Source organism: Aythya ferina (genome assembly GCF_964211825.1).
Source record: "Aythya ferina genome assembly, chromosome: 4".
In the NCBI taxonomy this organism is placed as follows: Eukaryota; Metazoa; Chordata; class Aves; order Anseriformes; family Anatidae; genus Aythya; species Aythya ferina.
The window spans coordinates 40,587,451-40,608,147 of NC_140300.1; the positions used below are offsets into that span (position 1 = coordinate 40,587,451).

General features: G+C 35.4%; 1 protein-coding gene across 4 annotated transcripts in view; it reads right to left on the reverse strand.

The window, feature by feature from the left end:
- Nucleotides 1–20,697, reverse strand: part of CLGN (calmegin) — a 30,235-nt gene that overhangs the window by 5,949 nt on the left and 3,589 nt on the right. For 3 of the 4 annotated variants that reach the window (XM_084517418.1, XM_084517417.1, XM_084517416.1), the window contains 13 exons: nt 20,355–20,534; nt 19,035–19,105; nt 16,686–16,744; nt 14,896–15,037; nt 14,001–14,082; nt 11,109–11,301; nt 8,924–9,113; nt 8,201–8,314; nt 7,415–7,571; nt 5,887–6,102; nt 4,360–4,479; nt 4,035–4,179; nt 1,600–1,677 (listed from right to left, as the gene is read on the reverse strand). In XM_084517418.1, the coding sequence (XP_084373544.1) occupies nt 1,600–1,677; nt 4,035–4,179; nt 4,360–4,479; nt 5,887–6,102; nt 7,415–7,571; nt 8,201–8,314; nt 8,924–9,113; nt 11,109–11,301; nt 14,001–14,082; nt 14,896–15,037; nt 16,686–16,744; nt 19,035–19,105; nt 20,355–20,516 (1,729 nt within the window). In that variant the 5' untranslated portion in view covers nt 20,517–20,534. The remainder of the gene's footprint in view (nt 1–1,599; nt 1,678–4,034; nt 4,180–4,359; nt 4,480–5,886; nt 6,103–7,414; nt 7,572–8,200; nt 8,315–8,923; nt 9,114–11,108; nt 11,302–14,000; nt 14,083–14,895; nt 15,038–16,685; nt 16,745–19,034; nt 19,106–20,354; nt 20,535–20,697) is intronic. The other variant, XM_084517419.1, reaches the window with a different exon arrangement.

Consider the following 20,697-nt stretch of genomic DNA (forward strand, 5'->3'; position numbering starts at 1 on the left):
CTATATTCCATACATTTTGAGAAGGTGACCAGGCACCCAACTGTTCTGATTTCCACTTTGGGCCTCAGTACTTACAAGCTGACACTCCCACGCCTGCATTTTAGCTATCTATGTTCGTTACAAGAACTTGAACTCAGCAACCACAGCACGATTCAAATAAATGTTACGTGGGTTTGGCATTTCTCTTCCTTTACTTCAAACTGAGAACTCAAAGTGAGAATTCCCAGAAACCGAGACCCGTTTGCAATATGTTCTATCAAAGAGTAACAAGAAATCACAGCTACACCTAACAACAAGGATATGAGATGGCATATTACAACGGAACAGGCTCAATTAAAAACAGTAATTAAAATTAAAACAGCAATTAAAACAGCTGTAAAGGATGACTACCCCAAACATCGCTCAATTCTACTTTTCTCATGTCATGCCCCATCTCATAAACACTACTTAAATGTAAAAAAAGATAAATATCTGAACTTCTTAGCTCAGTAATGACCAAACAAAAGCATACAGAAACCAAAAAACTTAGCTCACAGTATACTAGTAAATTGAGCCAATCAGTTGAGCACAATTAGTTAAGGTCTAAGAGTTTTCCCACCTTTAAGAACACCTCATACATGTCTACACTAATATGTCCCTACTATTGGCATCAAAAGTAGAAATATGACCAAAAAGTGGAGTCCACAGTCTAAGAGAAATGTAGACAAAGATTTCTGTTCTAAAAATAAATTCTTAAGGGAGAAACATGGCAGAAAAAAAAATATCACAAAACCTTTGCTCATATTCTGGTCAAGCAGTTAGAAATTTTAAGTGATACAAATCCAGAACCTCCTGTAAGCGTTCATTTCAGTAGAGTGGAAAAAGAAAAAAAGTTCAGACATCAAAAGTACTAAAAGCCCAAATGGGATAACTACAGTATTAACAATTATATATTCTAATTTATTCTAATTTAATCAGTATTTTATATAATTTCATGTCTGTAACTTAATAAATAAGGCTCAGACTATGCCCCTGAAATTCCTTTTCCTGGCAAGATTCTTTTACTCCCTGGGATGTTTTTCTAGAGGGTAAGGAATGCCAGGAGAATAATACAGATGACTGGACAAGTCAAGAGCAGATCACCTTTTAGCTATGCCACAAAAATTAACATAGAACACAATAAAGAATTCAGTCCCATGGACAGTGCCCTTCAAGAAGCACTCTGCCAGCAATTCATTCTCACTGGAGCCAAAGAAATCTACAAGTGTTTATGAAACTTGCAATTGTGCCATGCTGTTAAAGTCCCTGTGATAAACTGTCTCTCAAATCATCCAGTGTTTCAAGGCTCAAAGCCAGTTACCTTCAACTACAGGAAACAAAGAAGCAGATGACTACAAATGAATTGCAAAAGTGATTAGGATCCAAACGAAGAAACTAGTACAAAAATATTGATGACTACAGATACCATGTTAAGAGATCTCACAGGAAACTCACAACCATATCTGATGAAGGCTGGCATCCACCAGCTTGAAGTTCTACCATCAGCAATGAAGCAGAGAAAAAAGAGAAAGGACAGACCATTCTCAAGTCCTGGCTCAAACTACTTCCCTTTCCCAGTACCTGAAGGAGAAGCCTCCCTTTCCATCTTCTGCATATCCTTTACCAACTCTCCTTTTGTCTCCTCTGGTTCTCTTCTCTCTGTAGCAAAAAGAATCATAGGAAGACAGAAGACAAATACTCTATGCTTTAAGATACGAGGAGGCAAGAGAGTGATGGAAAGAAAAAAAGGAAGAATTCAACCTGCAAACGTAAGAGGAGGCAGAAAGCTAAGGGAAGCTAAGCAATTATTTTTGAAGACACAAAAACCCAGAAAGTCACCTGACAGCAAAGTATAACCCTTTCCTCTTTGAAGCCTGGAATTTACTTGAAAATCTTGGAAGAGTCATACAAAAGCTAGCTATGCTAGTTTTGCTCTGTATTCAGGTCAGTAACCAGAAGTAAAGCTCTAAAATGGAATGTACTTCTGAAATAACATGAACACTGTTCCAGGTGGAATTTTAAAAATGTGGGAGCTGAAGTTTTCCTCTCTGATTGCCTAGGCCTTATATCTAACTTTCAAATGTACCATTTAACATACTACATGACATGCACTGATTTTACTCAAATAGGTAAGTGGAGATATAAGAACTAAGTCTCCACTCCCCCCCTGACAATTTGAAGTTCCCCTCCTTCTCAAGTCAAACTCTATATTAATAACTAAGGGAAAAAATGGTGATCTAGTCAAGTCTTCTTGCATAAAGAAATTGTCTGTAGCTTAAGGAATGTATGATGCTCTCCTTGGACTGCTAGATGCTTGAGACCAGTCATTTCTACAGGTTACAATGGAAACTACAGCAGATGACATTTTGAGGGGATAACTGATGTATCAAACTTCCTTCTGCTCTCACTTTACACCAGAACATTGGTTAAGAATGAGGTCTATGATGTTAGAGGCCTGTAAGTTTGGGGCCATATTTTGATGTAAGAATGATCCTTTCTCCTATCCTTCCATTAATGCAAAAGCGAAAGTTAGCTTGAAGAAAAATCAAGAAATGAGGAAAAGGTAGGAAATACACAGCGCAGAATAAGATGCATATATACCCACATTAAAAAATAAAAATAAAAAAATAATAACAATAATAAAAAACCACATCTACCTGGAAGTTCTTGAAAGCTTAAAAAGGTAGGCAAATACTTAATGCAATAAAAGTGAGTGTCAAATACCCAGCAGAACAGGATAAAGGATGCAGAAAGGGCTAAGATGGGATGGGAGCCAACAGCATCTTCTGAAGTGGACTGACAGAATAATTTTGGAATACAGCTATCTCATACAGCCTTGCTGACAGTAGTACATTAAGCACAAGAAGTACCTATCAAGCCATCAAGACTGGGCAAAAGAAAAGAGATTCTTTAATTCATAGGCAAAGAGCATGTAAAGTAGAACAAGATCAAAGGGAAAATGTAGGAAGATAACAATGCTGGAGTGCTGTACCTGCAATTCATGATTAATGTAAAAAATAAATTTAGCATAACTATAATAATTAATGCCTAGGTAAGGCTCTCTAATGGTAAGGCAGATGAGCTATATTTGGTGTGGTAAAGCATTACGCCAAAGCACTCAATTCTGTAAGTACGGGAACATTTGATGCTAAGTTAAATATTAAGTCATACAGGCAAAAGCCATCAATACTCATGACATACAGTGCAGAGATGGACAAAAATCTCCAAGTTCCAATCAGTAATACAAAATGAGTTATCTACTAACAAAAAAGCATGAATGAATGTCTGCTAGGTTTCTAACTTTTGATGCCAGTCACTTACAACATTTTTGTTTTTACCAAAGAAGAGTGAGATAAGAGGCAGAATCTTGCAGAGGTCTGAGGCTAAGGATCTTCTCATAGAAGTCAGAATAATACACTATAAGTTATGTGATTCACTTTCCATTCATTAACTAGAGACTTTGGGAAATGCTAACACAACATCAAAGCCATAGCTGAATAGTACCAGTTGTATTTGATACAGTAATGAAAGATGATTTTGTCAATCTTTGAATGCCAAAGTGCATCTTAACCTACTAATCATTCATTTCTCCCTTGGAAGAGCAGGACAGGCCTCTGCAGGCTAGCAATGCATTCCTAGATAGCAATACAAAACAAGCAGTAGACATTAGTATTTCACGTCCACCGTATTTTCAGACTTTAACAAGAGTTACTAAAAAACAGTGGCCAACAAAATAGTTCAGGGTTATTATATATTCCCACAGAGGAATAAGTGAAAAGACTTATGTCTGCCAAAAGCACTTTAATTTCTTGAGAGTGAAGAAATGCTGAGGAGAACCTTACTTTCAGCTTGTACTTATCAAAACACTATTACCATGGAATGCCAATCACTAAAGAGAAGACGACAGATTTTGCAGTCTTAAGACAATTGGTTGCAATTATTGCGATACAATCCATGACCTATTCCTATTCATGTCTTGATATTTATTGAACTGCAGACTGGCTTGCTCATCTTACCATCTTCAACAATATCTTCATTGTCTTTTTCTTCTTCTAAATCTATTTCATCATCTTCTAACTCTTCTCTGTCTTGTTTTATTTCTCCTTTTGTAATTGCCTTAGATATAGAAGATTTTTTGAACTCAATATCTTCATCTGTTTTCTACAAGAAATTAAGAATTAATTTATACTGAAACTCAGATTAAGAATTAAACACAACAGCCACTGTAGGCTAACTAATATTAATGGCCCAGTAAAAGAGCATACTGTTGCACATGTTTTAAAAGTTTTATATAAAGTATTAAGAATGAAAATGAATAAAAATGCACCGAGTTTCTCTAACCTTTGCTGGCCAGCAGAACAACACACCTAGACCAACGGGGAGTGCTAAAGTCAAGATGTAAAGAACCCAGAGCCATGGGTGGTCTTCTGCAGCTGTCACCAGTTGACTAAACATTCCAGGCTACATTTAAAAAGGAAAAAAAAAAAAAAAAAAAAAAAAAAAAAAGGTATTTACATCCCTCTGAACACCTTGGTAAGCTTATAAAGTATATATTTTTAATTTTATGTTGCCTAAAGAAAAACATTTTTTCCTTTTGTTTTTTTTTTTTTAATTACGAAGTATTGGATTCCAACTTCAGAAAGCAACCACTTGTCAGATTGCCCATATGCAAGTCCTAGCAAACAGCATACAGTAAGAAAGAGCCAACAAAGCTAGTACTCCAAAACTACTAGGCTGCCCCCTACTCATTCTGTGAAGTGACACTTGTCTCCACGACCTCACGCTTTCCACCCTCCCCGACTATTCTGCTCTTTCCCCATGCTGTGTTAACTCAGCTGAAGTCTCCCAAAGCATCAAGAACCTCACAGGAGCTGCAAGCAACCTGAAGAGCAATGCCTTGCTCTGTGTGTACTACCACACTGTCTCCTCCAACACACAATTATTCAGGGAGTAAAGTGTCTTCCTAACCAAGTTCTGACTTATGTAGTAGAAGAAGGTAGGGAGGTAGAGTGCCTAGTCTAGTTAGACTCTGAAAAGGGTACATCTATCTATGTATATTTTGAAAGGTGGTTCATGCCCCTTGGCTGTCTGAGTTCAAGAGATATTTGGACAATGCCCTCATTGATAGGCTTTAACTTTTAGTTAGCTGTGAAGTGGTCAGACTAGATGATCTTTTTTAGGTCCATTCCAACTGAACTACTCTCTCTAAACTGCAGTCAGTAAAGGCGGCCGCTAGAGGGGCTCATGATCCCGTATGTTAGGACAAATTCATCCTACCACAGGGTAGAGATCTAGAAAAGCTTGTGGCTGGCTAACTGCGGTATACAAAAAAAAAGGGGGATACACATAGAGACGAAAGAACACATGCAGCTCCATATACATATGCACATTACTGTCATAGTTGCATAATATACATCTGAGCAGCCAAAGTCCTAAGAGTATTAAACACAAAAAACACGACTATCATCCATTCCTGATAACAGGGAAACGTATCTAAAAATATATATAAAGGAGTTGTCCAAAAGTGAAAAGTTAAAAAATAAAAGGTCTTTTTGAGCAAATAATTCAGCTTTCATTTGCTGACATACTGAATTCTAGTACCACCATTAACAGTGGAAGACTCATTAAGATCAAGTTATAGACACTTGCTAGGTGCTTGAGGAAAACATTGTACCCTTTTAACTTCAGGAAAATAGAGATCTGTGAAAGCTAAACCAGCCAAACTTGACATAAAAACATCATGACTATTCAGTAAGATTACTAATTGCCAATAAATTCTATTGTGTCAGCATTAACTGATAGAAAATTCTTCCAACAGCACTCCTTCTTGGTAGGCAAAAGTAGTGACGAACATAATGAAGTTTATACCTCATTAGCACTTGCTACTAATTTCTTCAAGCCCCAGCCATCTGCTGCCCAACGATCAGCTACTTCTTTTTCTGAACATATAATGAAGTTATCAAAGTAGATATCAGATGTCATAGACCAGAGTTCTAAACCAATAGCACTGACAGCTGTCATCTCAAATGGGTGAGAATCTTCAAAATAGTCTGGGTTAGGTATTTTCCGAGGACTCCAGATTCCCTTTTAAGAAAAAAAGTACAATCACTTTATCTATTCCCCAAAACCATTTAAAAAAATAAAACAAAACAAAACAAACAACACCAACACCGTGAAATACATTTTAAAGTAATTAACGCTTTCTGGTTCTTTTAAATGCATGATTTTAAAAAGAGATGGAGTAGTCTCTGACCTTCAGGAAAACTGAGCTGAAAACAGCCTATAGGATTTTGGCAGATAGGTATCTGATTTCAGGCTTAGGGCAGACTTCTTAAATTCAAAACTTTTTGTCCGCATGGGGTTACAGTAGTTAACTGACTGCACAAAGCACCTCCGTTCTACCTTGTAGTGGAAATGCCAAGCATAGTCTGTGAACTTTCAAGAATAAATCTATTTCCTAATACTGCAGGAAAATAAGACACTGGTATTACTTCTTCCTCTAGCATCTCCTCGTATAATATAGTTTTGGCTTTTGTTCATCAATATAGCATATACATTTTTCTAAGTGCACTCACTGGTCAACATTTTGTGGCCAGAAATGGGCTCTTCTGAGCTAAGTCTCTATTGTCTGGTTACCTAAGATTGCAGAGGAACTACATCCTGTGATCCACGCAGTCCCTTCAGATATGTATAAGTAAGTAAGTTTATTACACTAGTATATTCATATAAATTGACAACTACTGTAACCAGAAGCATTAGAGAAAATTTTAGGGAAGAAAAACTCAGCCTTATGATACCTGTGCAAATTAGTTAAAGCCATATGCTTTTTGGTTTACAAACTTGCCTAAGATCTTAAGCTAAAATAAATCAGATTCAAGTTGTCCCCAACTGTAATTAATACAAAGTAACTCTTTCTAATACCCAGCTTTGCTCTTTTATCTGGAGGGGATAATTTAATTATCTAAAATTGATGCTTCCACTAAAATAGAATTAATAAGTTAATCTGCTTACTGCAGGGTTTCATTTTTATTTTACCAAATAAAATGTATTAATTTATAACTTTCACACTTAAAACCCAGTAAAAAATAAACTAGTTCATTACATGACAATTTTAGTCTAAATGAAATGCTATAGAGCATACTAAATGTGCGGTACCAACTTTTAAAAGAGATTGTTTTTATACAGGAAGTATTTCTGTCTAACAGTATACCTAAATAAAAAAAATAAAATATTATAGGTGAATACATAAAAAACTGAAAATGTTTGCTGAGGGTGTTCAGACACACTGTAAAAAATAAATATACTGTATGAAATACCAAATAAATACACTACTTTGATTTGTCTGCTTGGTTGAAGTCTGTACCTCCTTATCAATAACCTACAATATTGCTAGTACCTGATAATTAGGATTATCTATCATAGGTGCTTTCCATTTTCCTTTATACTTTGGGTTATTCTTCATGGGACGCACCCAGATTCCGCAACCAGGTGCGGTCTCACACTTTGGATTAGGGATCTGAGGAGCTTCCCACTCCCCATCCATTTCTTCATCCCTACAGAAAGAAAGTTACAAACAACTGATTTCAGACTGATCTGAACACTAACTTTCAGTCTAAAGTTAGGTTCCATACATTTTGCTCTAACAACCTCCGAATTTATTAGATCAGCCCATAGAAGTTTACCCAACAGCATAATGCTTCTTTAAAAAAAAAAAAGCGTATTTCCAGAGTACTGAAAATAAAATGTGCTAAAGCCACATGTTTGTAAATAACTGTATGTAATTATACTCCTGCGGGTGCAAACAGCTTGCAACACTTCACTGCAACATGCTTTCAGACTACAATATAACTTCATGTATCAATTTATAATGTTGATACCATGAAACAGTTTGGTAAGCCATGAAACAGTTTCAGTCCTTTCATCAAGTTCCTTAATACTTTGTTTTTGTTTATAAATCTTTAGAATACAAGGCAATCAGCAATTATTGACATTTGTGTGTTTTTCTAAAAGCAGCTCCCCAGAACAACAAATATTTGGCCATACCTTGTATGTTTCAACTTACTACATTAAAATACAATGACATTTGAGTTAAGCTCTAATCAACTCATAATTTGCCAGAGAATAGGTGGGCTTATCTGCAAAATACATTAACAAAACTGCACTTATTGAATTAAGTTCTTACCAGTCCTTTGGTTTTTTTGCATTAGGGTCTGGAACATATTGTGGTTCATCATCAAGCCATCCCTCAGGCTTAACGGCATCAAGATCTTCTATTTTGGAAGGTTCATCTTCATCCCTTCAATTACAGATTAATGTTAGAAAATACATCAGCTTGACTTTAAAACAGTATTCTGTTCAGAGGACTGCAACTGGCATGAAAGGGATGATATTCAATGGCACAACAGAATTAGACACACCTATAATGAGAATTAGGTATCTGATTAATTGTTTATAAATTTTGAAACTATGTTTAATTTGTTGCAAGTCATTAGTTAGCCCAGAAATTGCTACCATCAACTAGCAGGTGTCAATCGGGTCTCCCCCTTTAAATTTTTCCCTCCTCTGAGATGCTCTATGAACACTACTTGACACAGGAGGAAGTACTTATATAATAGTGGGAAAAAAAAACAAAACACAAAAAAAAAACCAACACAACTCTTTCTAATCTTTTAAGTATTGTAATCTTTGTTACTAACTACAACAACAAAGGGTACAAATCAGCAAAAAGCATAGTTATTATTTCTTTCCTTAAAAGATGACCAGATCCTTGTACTCCCATCTCAATTACATTTTGGAAGTATTAGTACTTTTAGTAGTGAAACATATCCTAGCTGCCATTAGCAAAAAAAGCCAGTCAAGTCTTTCAGAAGAATAACCTGCTGTACAGATAAATTTTTGCCCCTACCAGTCATCTGGTTTGACAGCGTTGGGATCAGGTATTTTTGGTCTTTCATCCCAATCATCAGGCTTCTTGTCAGCAGGATCCTCTATTTCTCTAGGAGGGTTTACTGGAGGAACCATATCCTCAAGGAGACTTCCTTTACTGACAACTGTTTGGTCGATTAACATTTCAAATGTATCATCTGGTTTTAGCACTAAATTAAAAAGAAAAAAAAAAAAAAGAAGTATTTAAGAAATAAGGGAAACATTAATTTTACAAATTAATTTACCTTTAACCAAAACCTATATAATATGCATAGACAAATAAGAGCAGACAGACTCCTCACTCCATTCAGGTACTGGATTTGGACACAATAAAGTTCCCACTGTAGCAATGTCATGACCAGTATCAGGACTAGAAAAATGATACCTTCTGCAAATCAAGTGTTGAAACACCTCAGAACACATGCTAACAGTTTTTCAAACACCTACCACTTAGTCAAAATTCTGCTTTCTTTTTCTTCCTCCCAAGGACAATAAAAGACAAACTTTCAACCTCAAAATCATCTCTGCTAACAAGTTACAAGTCCACACTTGAAAGCGTGAAAACACCAGAACTGTGTAAATATCACAGCTGAAGGATCATGAAAACAGTATTTTCTTTCCGACTCAAATAACTGACAGCCAGTTCCCTTAATTGCCAGACGGTGAATAGAGAAATTTCTCTTCCAATTTTTAAAAATTTTAGCAAGTACCTGATAAATAATGGTCAAAGAATTGAGCAGTGTCAGACTCAATAACAGAAACTGGATCCAGATCCATGTCTAATAACTGGTGAGCACATTATTAGCGCTTAACAAGTATATTTAAATGTCCATTCAATACAAGCAAGATTACTAATTTGAATACTATTCCAGTTTTATGAAGATGGGTGATGAAAACCAGAATAACACACCTATAATGACGATTTGTTAATACCTAACTAAGCTCTTGCAGCTTAAAATTTTTAATTGTATTAAAACGTCAACAAATGCAAAAATTAAAACCCCATTGATTTTAGATACAATAAAATTGATTTTTCTACTTATGTTATCGGTCACAAATGCATTAGATGGTACAAAGCTGTACCGAGGTCTAGCTGAGCAATTATAATAGCATAAATGCAATTTAAATATCTTTAATCATCATCTCTAATGAACAGCCCAAATACAGGAACACATTCATTCCTTTACTGTAAGAATAGGATGGTGGGAAGGATTTTTGTGTTTTCTTTGGTTCTATTGCTTTGTTTCACTTATTCTTATGATCTAAACGTGACAGTTTGTTGTAGCACTCTACTGTAAGTTATTTTAAGAACGATACATTTTTCCATGGCACAGCAGTCGAGCACATCTTCCATTATTATTCCATTACTATTATTCAATGGAAGTTCTAAAGTATAGTCAATTCGGCTGGATTTGCAGTATGCCACAGATTAGCCCATTTTCTCTGACTGCTTGTTCTTTTTCAGAAATTAGAACAAGGGGGGAAAAAAATAAGAAATTAAACTTCCATTGCTGCTATACTGTTCATTAGAACAGAAACAGATGTCACATGGATTAAAACCAGACCAAATTTCATCTTTTTATCTCCAGTGAAAGCAGCAACCTATCTGTTCATGCACACCTTTGCTGATGCAGGCACTACTGGGAATTCAATGCGCAGAGGAGAGTGGTGTTCAATACGCTGCAGATCTCACTGAACTCCAGTAAACTCATGATCCTTTCCTAGAATACTGGACTTTTATATATATTTATATATATATATATGTGTGTGTGTGTGTGTATATGTATATATATATCTATATATCTATAGATATAGATATATATGTACATACATACACACATACACACATACACATTTCTTAACAGATTTTATCGTAGTATGTACTGAAAGTATTAATCAGTTCTTCAGGTTAAAGGCTAGCCAAGGCTGGTAATGCTTTTTCCTGTAATTGAATATTAAACAGCAGCATTTCAAAGCCACTTACGCCCTGCAGTTAAGCTCAGTCATTAAATCATTCAAGCCCAAATCATTAAGCAACCATCCCCCAGAATTAACAGACTATTACAAACAAAAAGCAGAGTCAAATACAAAGCTTCAGTGAACTAAGTTCAGAAACTAATTTTTAATCTGTTTTCTGATTTAAACTTGTAAGAATTAAACAATACCAAGCGTGTATAGATGAGTCTTCTTGTCCAAATAGAACTTTTTTAGGTCTACATCAGGGCGTTTTGCATGTTTTTCATCATATTCTCCAGTTTTAGGATTCTTATGTCTGAAGATAAAGTGTAGTTTGTAATCTTCTCCACATTTATCTGGTCCAAACATAATAGTATAAGGTGTTTTGTCAAAAAAGTATTCCTGTAGAAGCAAAAAAGCTGAGCATGCGTTACACCGTACATTTTACGAAGTCATTTTAGGTACTACTTTTCCTCGATACTGTGGCATATACACAGTATAATTCCCCTTTTCTAAAAGCTGTTTCATGAAGCATCGGCTCTAACACTGACAACTGGTAGGGTAAATCATGAAAGGAAATGAACAGTCCCCACATGTTGTTAGATGCTTTCCATTCTCAGTGAGCAGTCTAACCACAGAGATCACTGAAGCTTCTTCAGGGAAGAAGAATATGCTTACTTAGGCCTTATTCTTACACATCATGTGGAAATCCCTGCCACAAATCAAGGCATCCAAATATCCATACCCTTCTGCATACACTACACTAAAAGCCAGAAGGGAACTATTGATCTTCATAGCAATTTACATTTCAATAAAGACTGTAAACAGGGTATTATCCAGTATTTCAGCACTGTTTTCTTGCTCCACACTAACAATAAATAACCCTGAAAACACCAGATATAGTTTCCTTCAGAGTATGGTGCATTAAGGTGTTCAGATTTTATTTTTAACTAGATGATTTTTGTAGTTGGAATACACAGTATCATGCTCTATTCTTACGCAACTGCTTGAAGAAAGATCACGATTTCTGAAACTTTTAGTCTTTCAAGAAATATTCTAACAGAGATGTATTGTTTGCAATGAGTTCATATTTTCAAGTATGCAGCAGTTATTGAATACAAAGTTAAACGTTTTCAGTTTAGATATAAGCACTACAGAAATGAACGCATTTTAAGTTCGGTCCTTTTCTATAACTTTCATCCTCATTTGAAAATGTCACTGTTAAGAATTAACAAGAATTAATTTATTATTCCAGTATGTTCAATTTTGAAGTTAAAAGGATACGAAAGAGAAAATGTTGACTCAAACCTACAAAAAAAAAAAAAAATGTATAGGAAGAACCACGAGCCAGGTCATAAAAAGATAAAATTTGCATTTGCAGTCTTTTTGTTCACTTTCTAGAATAAGACAACAGATGTTGGAGAACTTCAGTTTCATGTGTAACTGAGCAGAGTGTCTTGGTCTCACAACTTTTACAAAGTAAGATTTTTCAGTTTTAGTATCATTTACATATCTTTCCATCATGAAAGATGCCCTACCTCTACTAGTTTTCCTACCATCTGTATTTTTAATACAGATCTATTAGTACTTAAGTTTGAGTACAACTCACGCTGGCATACAAATCTGAGAAAAAAGGAAAAGCATTTGGAAGTTGCTTTAAAGCTTTTACTTAAATATTTCACGAATGCTTACAAGAAACTTCTTATACATGCCATCATCTCTTAGACTCTTGCAGGCACACATATTACCCCTTACACATCACAAAAAATCCCAGTGTTAAGAGGTTCCTTCTGACTGCTGATTTGCAGGTGAGGACAAGCAATGCCTTGAGCCTGTCCGAGCAACTTTCCCTTCCTTTTGCACATAAACAAGGCATCACACTTCACTGCAATACAGTATTGGGTAATCCAGCATCCAAACAGGTTGCTGATGATGCCACCTCCACTCAAGCTAGCAATTCTATCCTTTCAAGTTTGCTCAATAAGCAACTACAATGCTGTTCTGCTCAGTACTTACAATGTTGTAGCTTCGTGGGTCATGGCAGCAATGGTAGATATGTTCAGACAGCTCAGGAATAAAAGCACAGATGGAAAATCTCACCCAGGGAGAAAATTATGAGTTCTGCCCACACTTCTGTTTCCAAGTTTTTTTTAAGATTAGTCTCTATTTTTTCTTTTTCCATTAACTTGCCTTTCCACCTTACCAAATCTTATTGAGCAAACAGGATAGCTTGATGCATCTTAAGATCAACAGTTTCTAAAGCCAATACTAGCTGTAACTGTGATTGCCTCATCAACTTCTGCCTGAATGTTGTCTAGTACTGAATGTTGGGTCAACACCACCAATTAGCTTCTAAACTAGCGTCGGAGCTAGCAGCTTTTGAATGGCCAGAGCAATCTGCTTCATGACTGGAAGTACCCTTACCACTTTTGAATCCTGACTGGTCATTTCAAGTCTATCCAAATATGTAAAACTATCCTGTAACTGCTGCTATGTATAGCAAAGCATCAACTTTGCACCTGATCACTGAGAGCGTCCCTGGTAAGAAAAAGTCTTCCCCATACAGAGACACTTCATTACTTGCAGTTTCTAAATCCACATTCTACCCCCCTCTGAGGTTACACGCTGTATGCCATGCAGTAAAAAAAAATTGTTTCACAAGTTATGAGTTGAAATTCTATGGCTTGTGTTATTGCAAAAAGGCAGACTAAACAGATATAAAGCTCCATTGTCCTAGATATAAGACTAATAGCTAAGGTAGTATCACTCGTAAAGAACTAAGAGGAATATGTTAATCCATACACTGCTCTCTCTGACCTTTGGAAGTTCACATTTTGAGGTTTCTTGTGTGAACACAGATTTTAACAGTGTACTTTAAATTTCAGACTACCTGCATTTTTCATTAAAATAAATGATAACTTTAACAAGAATAATGTTATCAAATATTCCAGTAAAATGCACAACTATGAAGGCTTTGTAATATATATAAACTATAATATATATATGGTTATCTTGCCCAATCTCCTAATGACACTGCACAAGAACAATTACGCATTGCTCAGATGAGCAACCAACAGTAAACATTAAGTAAGAGGACATACCAGATTCAAGTCATTACTACTGGAGAGAAGTTTAATATATGCACCACCACAGTCAATGCCTTCTTGAAAATTCACTTCGTATCTGAGCAAAGAGCAAGTTAAAAAAACATTCCACATCAGACAAATACAAATTCAATTCTGATCTCCAGAATGAGAAGAATACAATAATATCATCAACTAGCCACTTCATTTTTTTTTTATTAGTCATTACTGTCAAGTCAAAACGTTTCTACATGACCAAACAGGTTTTAGTTGCCACACAAACTAACACAGCAGTGATGTCAGCCAAAAAAAGCCACGGTAACATTAGATACTGTTGGTATCACCAGTAAGAAAAGTTTCAAAGTGGTATTGACCAACGTGCAAAACACCAAAGTGAAGCAGAAATCAGGAATAGTTCTAAAACTTTTGTGCTGTCTTTGAAATGGCCAATATAACCCACTCAATTTAGCTGAGGAGTTACCTGGATATGTCTGTAAGTACAACAAATCTAGTCTGTTGTCAGAAAAAAAAAGTCCTATTGTCATGACACTCGTCATCACTAATACTGCTATAATACTTGCAAGATTCAGGTTTTACATGATTTAGATCTTTTAGATCTAAGACAGAAAATTAATTAGCTTTTTAAGAAATTTCATAAAGTATTAATTTCTGTCCAAAATATTCTATAAGAGTTTAAATACTACTTCTTAACACTTGTATTCCAATTTTACTTGATTATTATATCATTCATACTTACAGTTCTGGTAGCTCTGGATATGAAGCCAATGCTACGTGAAAGACAGGTGTTTTGTTGTTTTTTTTTTTTTTTTTTTTTTTTTTTACAACGATTTACATTATTTTCTTGACTTAATGAATAATAAAAATTAAGTAAAAAGTCTGAGAGAATACTTACTGAACAATCAAAGGTTTATTATCAAAAATAAATGCCTTTGTTAGCATAGTTGATATTGCATGATGCTTTGCCACCGATTTTAACACTAATCCTCTGTCTCCAGGTACTGTGTTTTCTTTCAGCTCTTCTACTTCCCATCTTCCTAAAACAAACAAACGTACAATCTTTGAAAAAAAAAAATTAGAAGTCAAGAAACTGTAGCCTTGTAGAAAGTAAAAAGTTAAGAGCATATAAGACTAATTGCCGAAGTAGAGAAGTCATCTTGACATTTGATGTCAAAGTTAGAAGTTAAATAATAATCATCCAATTCAATACCAATAATTCTACTCTGGATACAATTATACATGCTCAGCCTACCCATCTCCAGACTTTAACTGCTCTAAACATTAAGAAACTAAATACAAAAAGAATGTTCATGGCACACAAATCTGATGCTCACACCTTTCTACTGAAACCCTGATCCAGTGTTTTAGGCAGTACTTTTCAAGAATTAGAAACCATCAGAATTCCAATTCACAGTTAAGACTGTAAAATGAGATCCATTTAACGAAATGGTTTGGTTCAGACAGCAAGGAAGGAAGAAAGCTTAGGGAAAAAGACTGTAAGGAATATGGCAAGTAGAACAAGCAACAAGTAATGACAAGGTTCTGCTTTCAAGTAGACATTTCCAACATAGAAAACAAAACACCCTTCCATAACTGCTATAACCAAATGAAAGAAAGCTATCAAAACCTCAATTTCACATGTAATAAGAATTTTTGATTAAAAAAAGCTGGCCATGTACCCCAAAGTAGGAAAGAAACATGTCCTTACCGTAATCCGCCATGTAACAGTGAAATTAAATAGAATAACTTATACATTTAACATAGGATATTTTTACATCCCAAAATGTATTTTCTTATTACACAATCCTGTAGCATGTGTGAATATCCACTGAATTTCTGATTAATTGCAATACTGTACAAAGGAATCAAGAATACAGTTCAGATAGAGAGAGACCTACATTTTGGATATGCATAGCTCTACACAGAGAAGCCCACTCTCTCATTTCACCAAAAAGGTATTGCTTCTAGCCAGTTAAGATAATGCCAGCTTTCAGTATTTTGGAGATGGTAAATGTGTAGCACACACATTCCTTGCTACTTCCAGCCTAGGAATGTACAAGTCAAATACAAGCCCAAATGACAAAAATCATCCAAACAACTTCCTCATTTTCACTTTCCATTTATTTTTTATTTTCTTTAGAAAACTGTAAGAATAAAGTGTACAAGAAACACTGGAGAATCCTACACTTAAGCACAGACAATCTGACAGAAGTATTCCAAAGAAATAACATTCATTCAGTTTCAATTATTTTTGGTTCAGAGGCTAAGCTTTGAGATCAATTGCTGCATCGGTAGGAGATACAAAGACATAGAACAGGCTACTTTAGAAATGTGCTTAACAACTGAAATTGAAGTGGTAAATACCTGACAATTTCGGGAAAATGTAGTTTTCAAGAGGCACTGTTCATAAACAATTAATACTGAATATTCAGATTTCAGAACGTGTATATCACAGTAAAATTATTGCGATGACAGAAATATTTATCTCCATGGTAAGTAACCAAACAAGCAACCTTTCATATCTCACTTTCATATCTCAGTAACAGTCATTATACAAAGTAAGATATTGTTGATCCATGTCATCTAGGTTTTCAAAGGTAAGTTCAGTGCAAGGGATAGTTACTTCTCAAAAAGCAACAGAACATCAGAAACTATGTAGTGAAAGTAAACACTAAAAAGGCTTACCATCATATTTAGCAATGTTATCATCTGTGTCTTCTTTCTTGGTTTTAGACAATATCCACCTAAACCAAGAAGGGTACTAGTCATTTAACTACATATGCAAAGCTCTATTATTCAGCAAGCACAGGAAAAACAGATTTAGCTGCTAGGATGTGAATCTGTGACACTGATTTTGACAGTCAGCATTACAGAACTTTGTGTAATTTAAAGAATGTGAAACAAAAAAAATAAGTGTTAGTCTAATACAACATTGATTTTGAAATATTTCCTAAGAATCTAAATGAATATACAATTATAACTCTAAAGTAATTCACATTTACTCTGAATAATCTTCAGTTTTATCTACAAGCTGAGGCTGACGATGTAAGACTATTACTTGAGCATGTAACTTGAAATAATATTTGAAGTAATACTTGAAAATAGCAAAGTTCATGTGTAAAGCCTTCAATGTGATAAAGAACAGCAAAAAATCACTAAAACCTTAACGCTATCTGATATTAACAGTAGCAGTGCACAGAAGAGGGAGGGAAGAAATAGAAGTTTCCAAATGACAAGTGCAATTATGCAGTAAGAAGACTCGAATTTTATCGCACACGGGGATTATAACAGGACAAATTCCTGATCTCCTTGAAAGATCTCCTTGAACAAGGCGGATGCAGCTTACCAAAATCAGCTCACCAAAAATAAAGATATGCACACACCCTGTACAAAATGCTCATTTGGAGAAAAAATAAAAGGCAATCCAGCCTCATTCAGTCATACAGTGGTTCTATCCCGAGCCATGCACAGGAATATCTTAAGCCAACAGTGCTTCTGAACTCTTCCTTGTATCAACTACAATGCTATATTCTCATAGTGACTTCTGTAGAGAACTAAGTTCATTCATTCTGAACGACTCTCTGCATGGAGTATGTCAGGGATGAATACTTTATCTTTCCTGCTTGAATTTCAGCCATATCTGTGTTAATAGAGATGGTAGAAAAGCACCACAGTGTAAATGGCAAGCTAGATCCTTGGTCTTCCTCTGGAAAGCCCAATGCTAAAATAACTAATACTAATCAAAGTTTCCAGTTGTTTGTTTGTTTGTTTGTTTTTAAACCACCATTTTCACCTTTTCTTTTTAATCATTTTTCCTACCATCACTGGTACTGCTTTTGTATTGCGCTTCTTAACATTTAGAAGTGACATGCTGAAGATGAAAGAAAATTTTATAGAAAATTATTTTCCTTCTACATGTGGTCTAAATATGTAACAAAAATGAAAACAAAAATCGAAGAACATAATGTGAAAAACAACAAATCCATGTTCAGTGGCCTGAAGTTCCTTGTAACCCTGCAGAAGAGAACAGTAGGAACAATTGGAAAAAGGGAGTAAGATTCAATCTTGTGAAAGTTTCTGGTGCCTGCTACCATTCTATTTGGTTTCAAGTTCATGTTGTGCATCCTCATCAGACAGGTGTCTTATGATAGTTTACCTCACACCTGCAGCTGTTGCTTCTCAGTCTTTTCACAGGAAGACAAAAATAAGCAGCTTTAAGTTCTATGATAAAGATGCATCTTACTGCATCTCCTTTCACCTCTGGCTGGCTGCCACTTCATGAGAGCTGGTTTTTGTTCTTTTAATTTTAGTAACATACAAATATACCTTTTTCATGATCACTTGCAAAACAAGGTATTTTGTCCACCCACCAAGTAGTAGTTACACCTTACATTGCTGTACTGGGTGGGGGAACAGAAAATGCAGACAACTTGAATATTTCTGGCTTAAGAATTGTTGACCTAAACCTTAATATTTTTCTGAAATATCAGTGCAGTGTGGTCAAACTACCTAGGAACATTTCAGCAATCATATAAATATCTAATTCCCCTCGATAGTATAAAAGCACAATGGGAAGCAGTACCATAAATCAATTAAATACAGTCCTCCCCAACAGAGTTTTTAATCTGTAATGTAGAAAAGTGCTGCCTCCTTCTTGCACATAATCTAAGTATACATGAAGAAGAAGAAATAGTCTGCTAACAATTTCTGACTCTGTAAGCTACTGCAGTGCAATGCGCCTCACCTTGCGGTTCACTTTTAATTCAAGTGGCATTGCATTACCTTTTAACGTCCATAAATCCAAAGTCTATTACAGGTTTCATTATATCACAAAATATAGCTACATGCCTGAAACGTCAACTGTTTAGCTTAAGCTTATGAAGAATTTGGAGCAAGTATGACCACTCTTCTCAATTCTAAACTCTGAACTTTTTGTTTTGAATGTACTAGCAGAAAAATGAATAAAAAATAAGTCCTGCCACTGTAAGTTAAATTGCTGAAATGAAAAGTTTGTAAGTTTAAGGTGCACCTTACCCTGTCAATACTCCATCGAAGGTTTCTGTAAAATACACTTCCCCAGTTGGCTTTGGTGTCTGGTACACAATCTAAAAAACATTTACAAACATAACATATCATAAATTCATTTTTTTCAGTAATTTCTATTTTTCAGTTGAAATACACTATCATACCCCGGGAAGCAGCCCACCCAGCCAGACCACAAGAGTTACACCTAAGGGAATAAAACACTCTTTCCCTGGGGCCCTCTCATTTCTACAGTTTGGGTGCATTCCTCTACCAGTGTGCCATTTCATACCTGTGAAGCATCGTGCGACCAGGGGACAGCGATGAATAGCACAGAAACAAATCAAGACTATGATTAAGAGCTCTTAAAAGGCAGGAGGATCTCATGGTTTCATTTCTAGTGGTATGTTTATGATGGTTAAAGAGACTGTTAGGTTAGTTTTAGACTCACTTTCAGATATCAGAAAAACACTTTTCCCCAGTTTTTTTGAAAAGTAAACAGTGGTCCTCCTACTAAACACAGTACAGAGCTCAAATGCACACGCGGTTATCAGTAGTTGTTTTGTCTCTGTTTTTGTGCCCTAGCAGCTTACCATCTTTGAAAGCACCTGCAGAAAGTTTCAGATACTATGATAAAAGCATAGATACAGCTTACAAATTTGCTTTCTGTGGTCAAAACTCATAACTGAAGTACCGTTATACATCTTGTGCGTAACATGAAAACAGAAAATTTACACAACTTGCACCAGTTATCTGCTTCCTATTTTTTAATACACATGGTTCCATTTTTTTTGTTTTCCTATCTACTTGGCACATTACAGTTGGGCTACACTGTTAAAAAAAAAATAGAAAAAAACAATCTACGACTATTGTGCAAACCTATTATGAAGCACAGCAAGACAAATGCATAAAGATTTTCTAGGAACAAAGACCGTGTTAAAAGGCAGATATGACTGATGACATTAAGAAACCAATCTAAATGAAAAATGTCAATAAGCATAAGGTGCTTTCTTCTCTAGTAACAGCATGTTAGGCTACAGGGTATGTTATCTATCAAGGAGGGCTTCAGACACAAGGTTCCATACCTAGATTGAAAAACTAGCAAGACCTTCTTCATGACTATTGGCCACAGGTTGCAGTTTGATATAGGAGGATACTTAAGGCACACACAACAAATGAAAAACTCATTCTGGTGAGTTTGACACTCACCAAGTTGTCAACTGTATATTGACTTGCTCTTTTTAAAATAAATTTGTGCACCGATTCTTCTACTAGTTACAACTACGTAACCTAAATTACACAAGCTTTAGCTAAAGGCATCTATAATCTTACCCCTAAGGAAGATTCATCTTCGTCAACATCAGCTTCCTGAGAATGTTTGTCAAAATCCTCCACTTCAACATCTGCACCCAAAATTTCTTCATTTTCAATTTCTGCAGTTACTGAGCCAATTATCAGGACACCCAAGCACAGCCAGTCCCACTGGAAATGCATCCTGGTTTATCTGAAGAACTGAAAGTTTTAAATTACAATTATTGTTGGTGGAATATTATCAATATTAGTTCAATCTTACCCATGATTTTATCTAGGAAAGAAAAAAAATAAGAAATGATGACCATTAAGCATTTGCACTACTTTAGTACAGTGCTGTATTTATGAGCTTTTAGAACCAAGT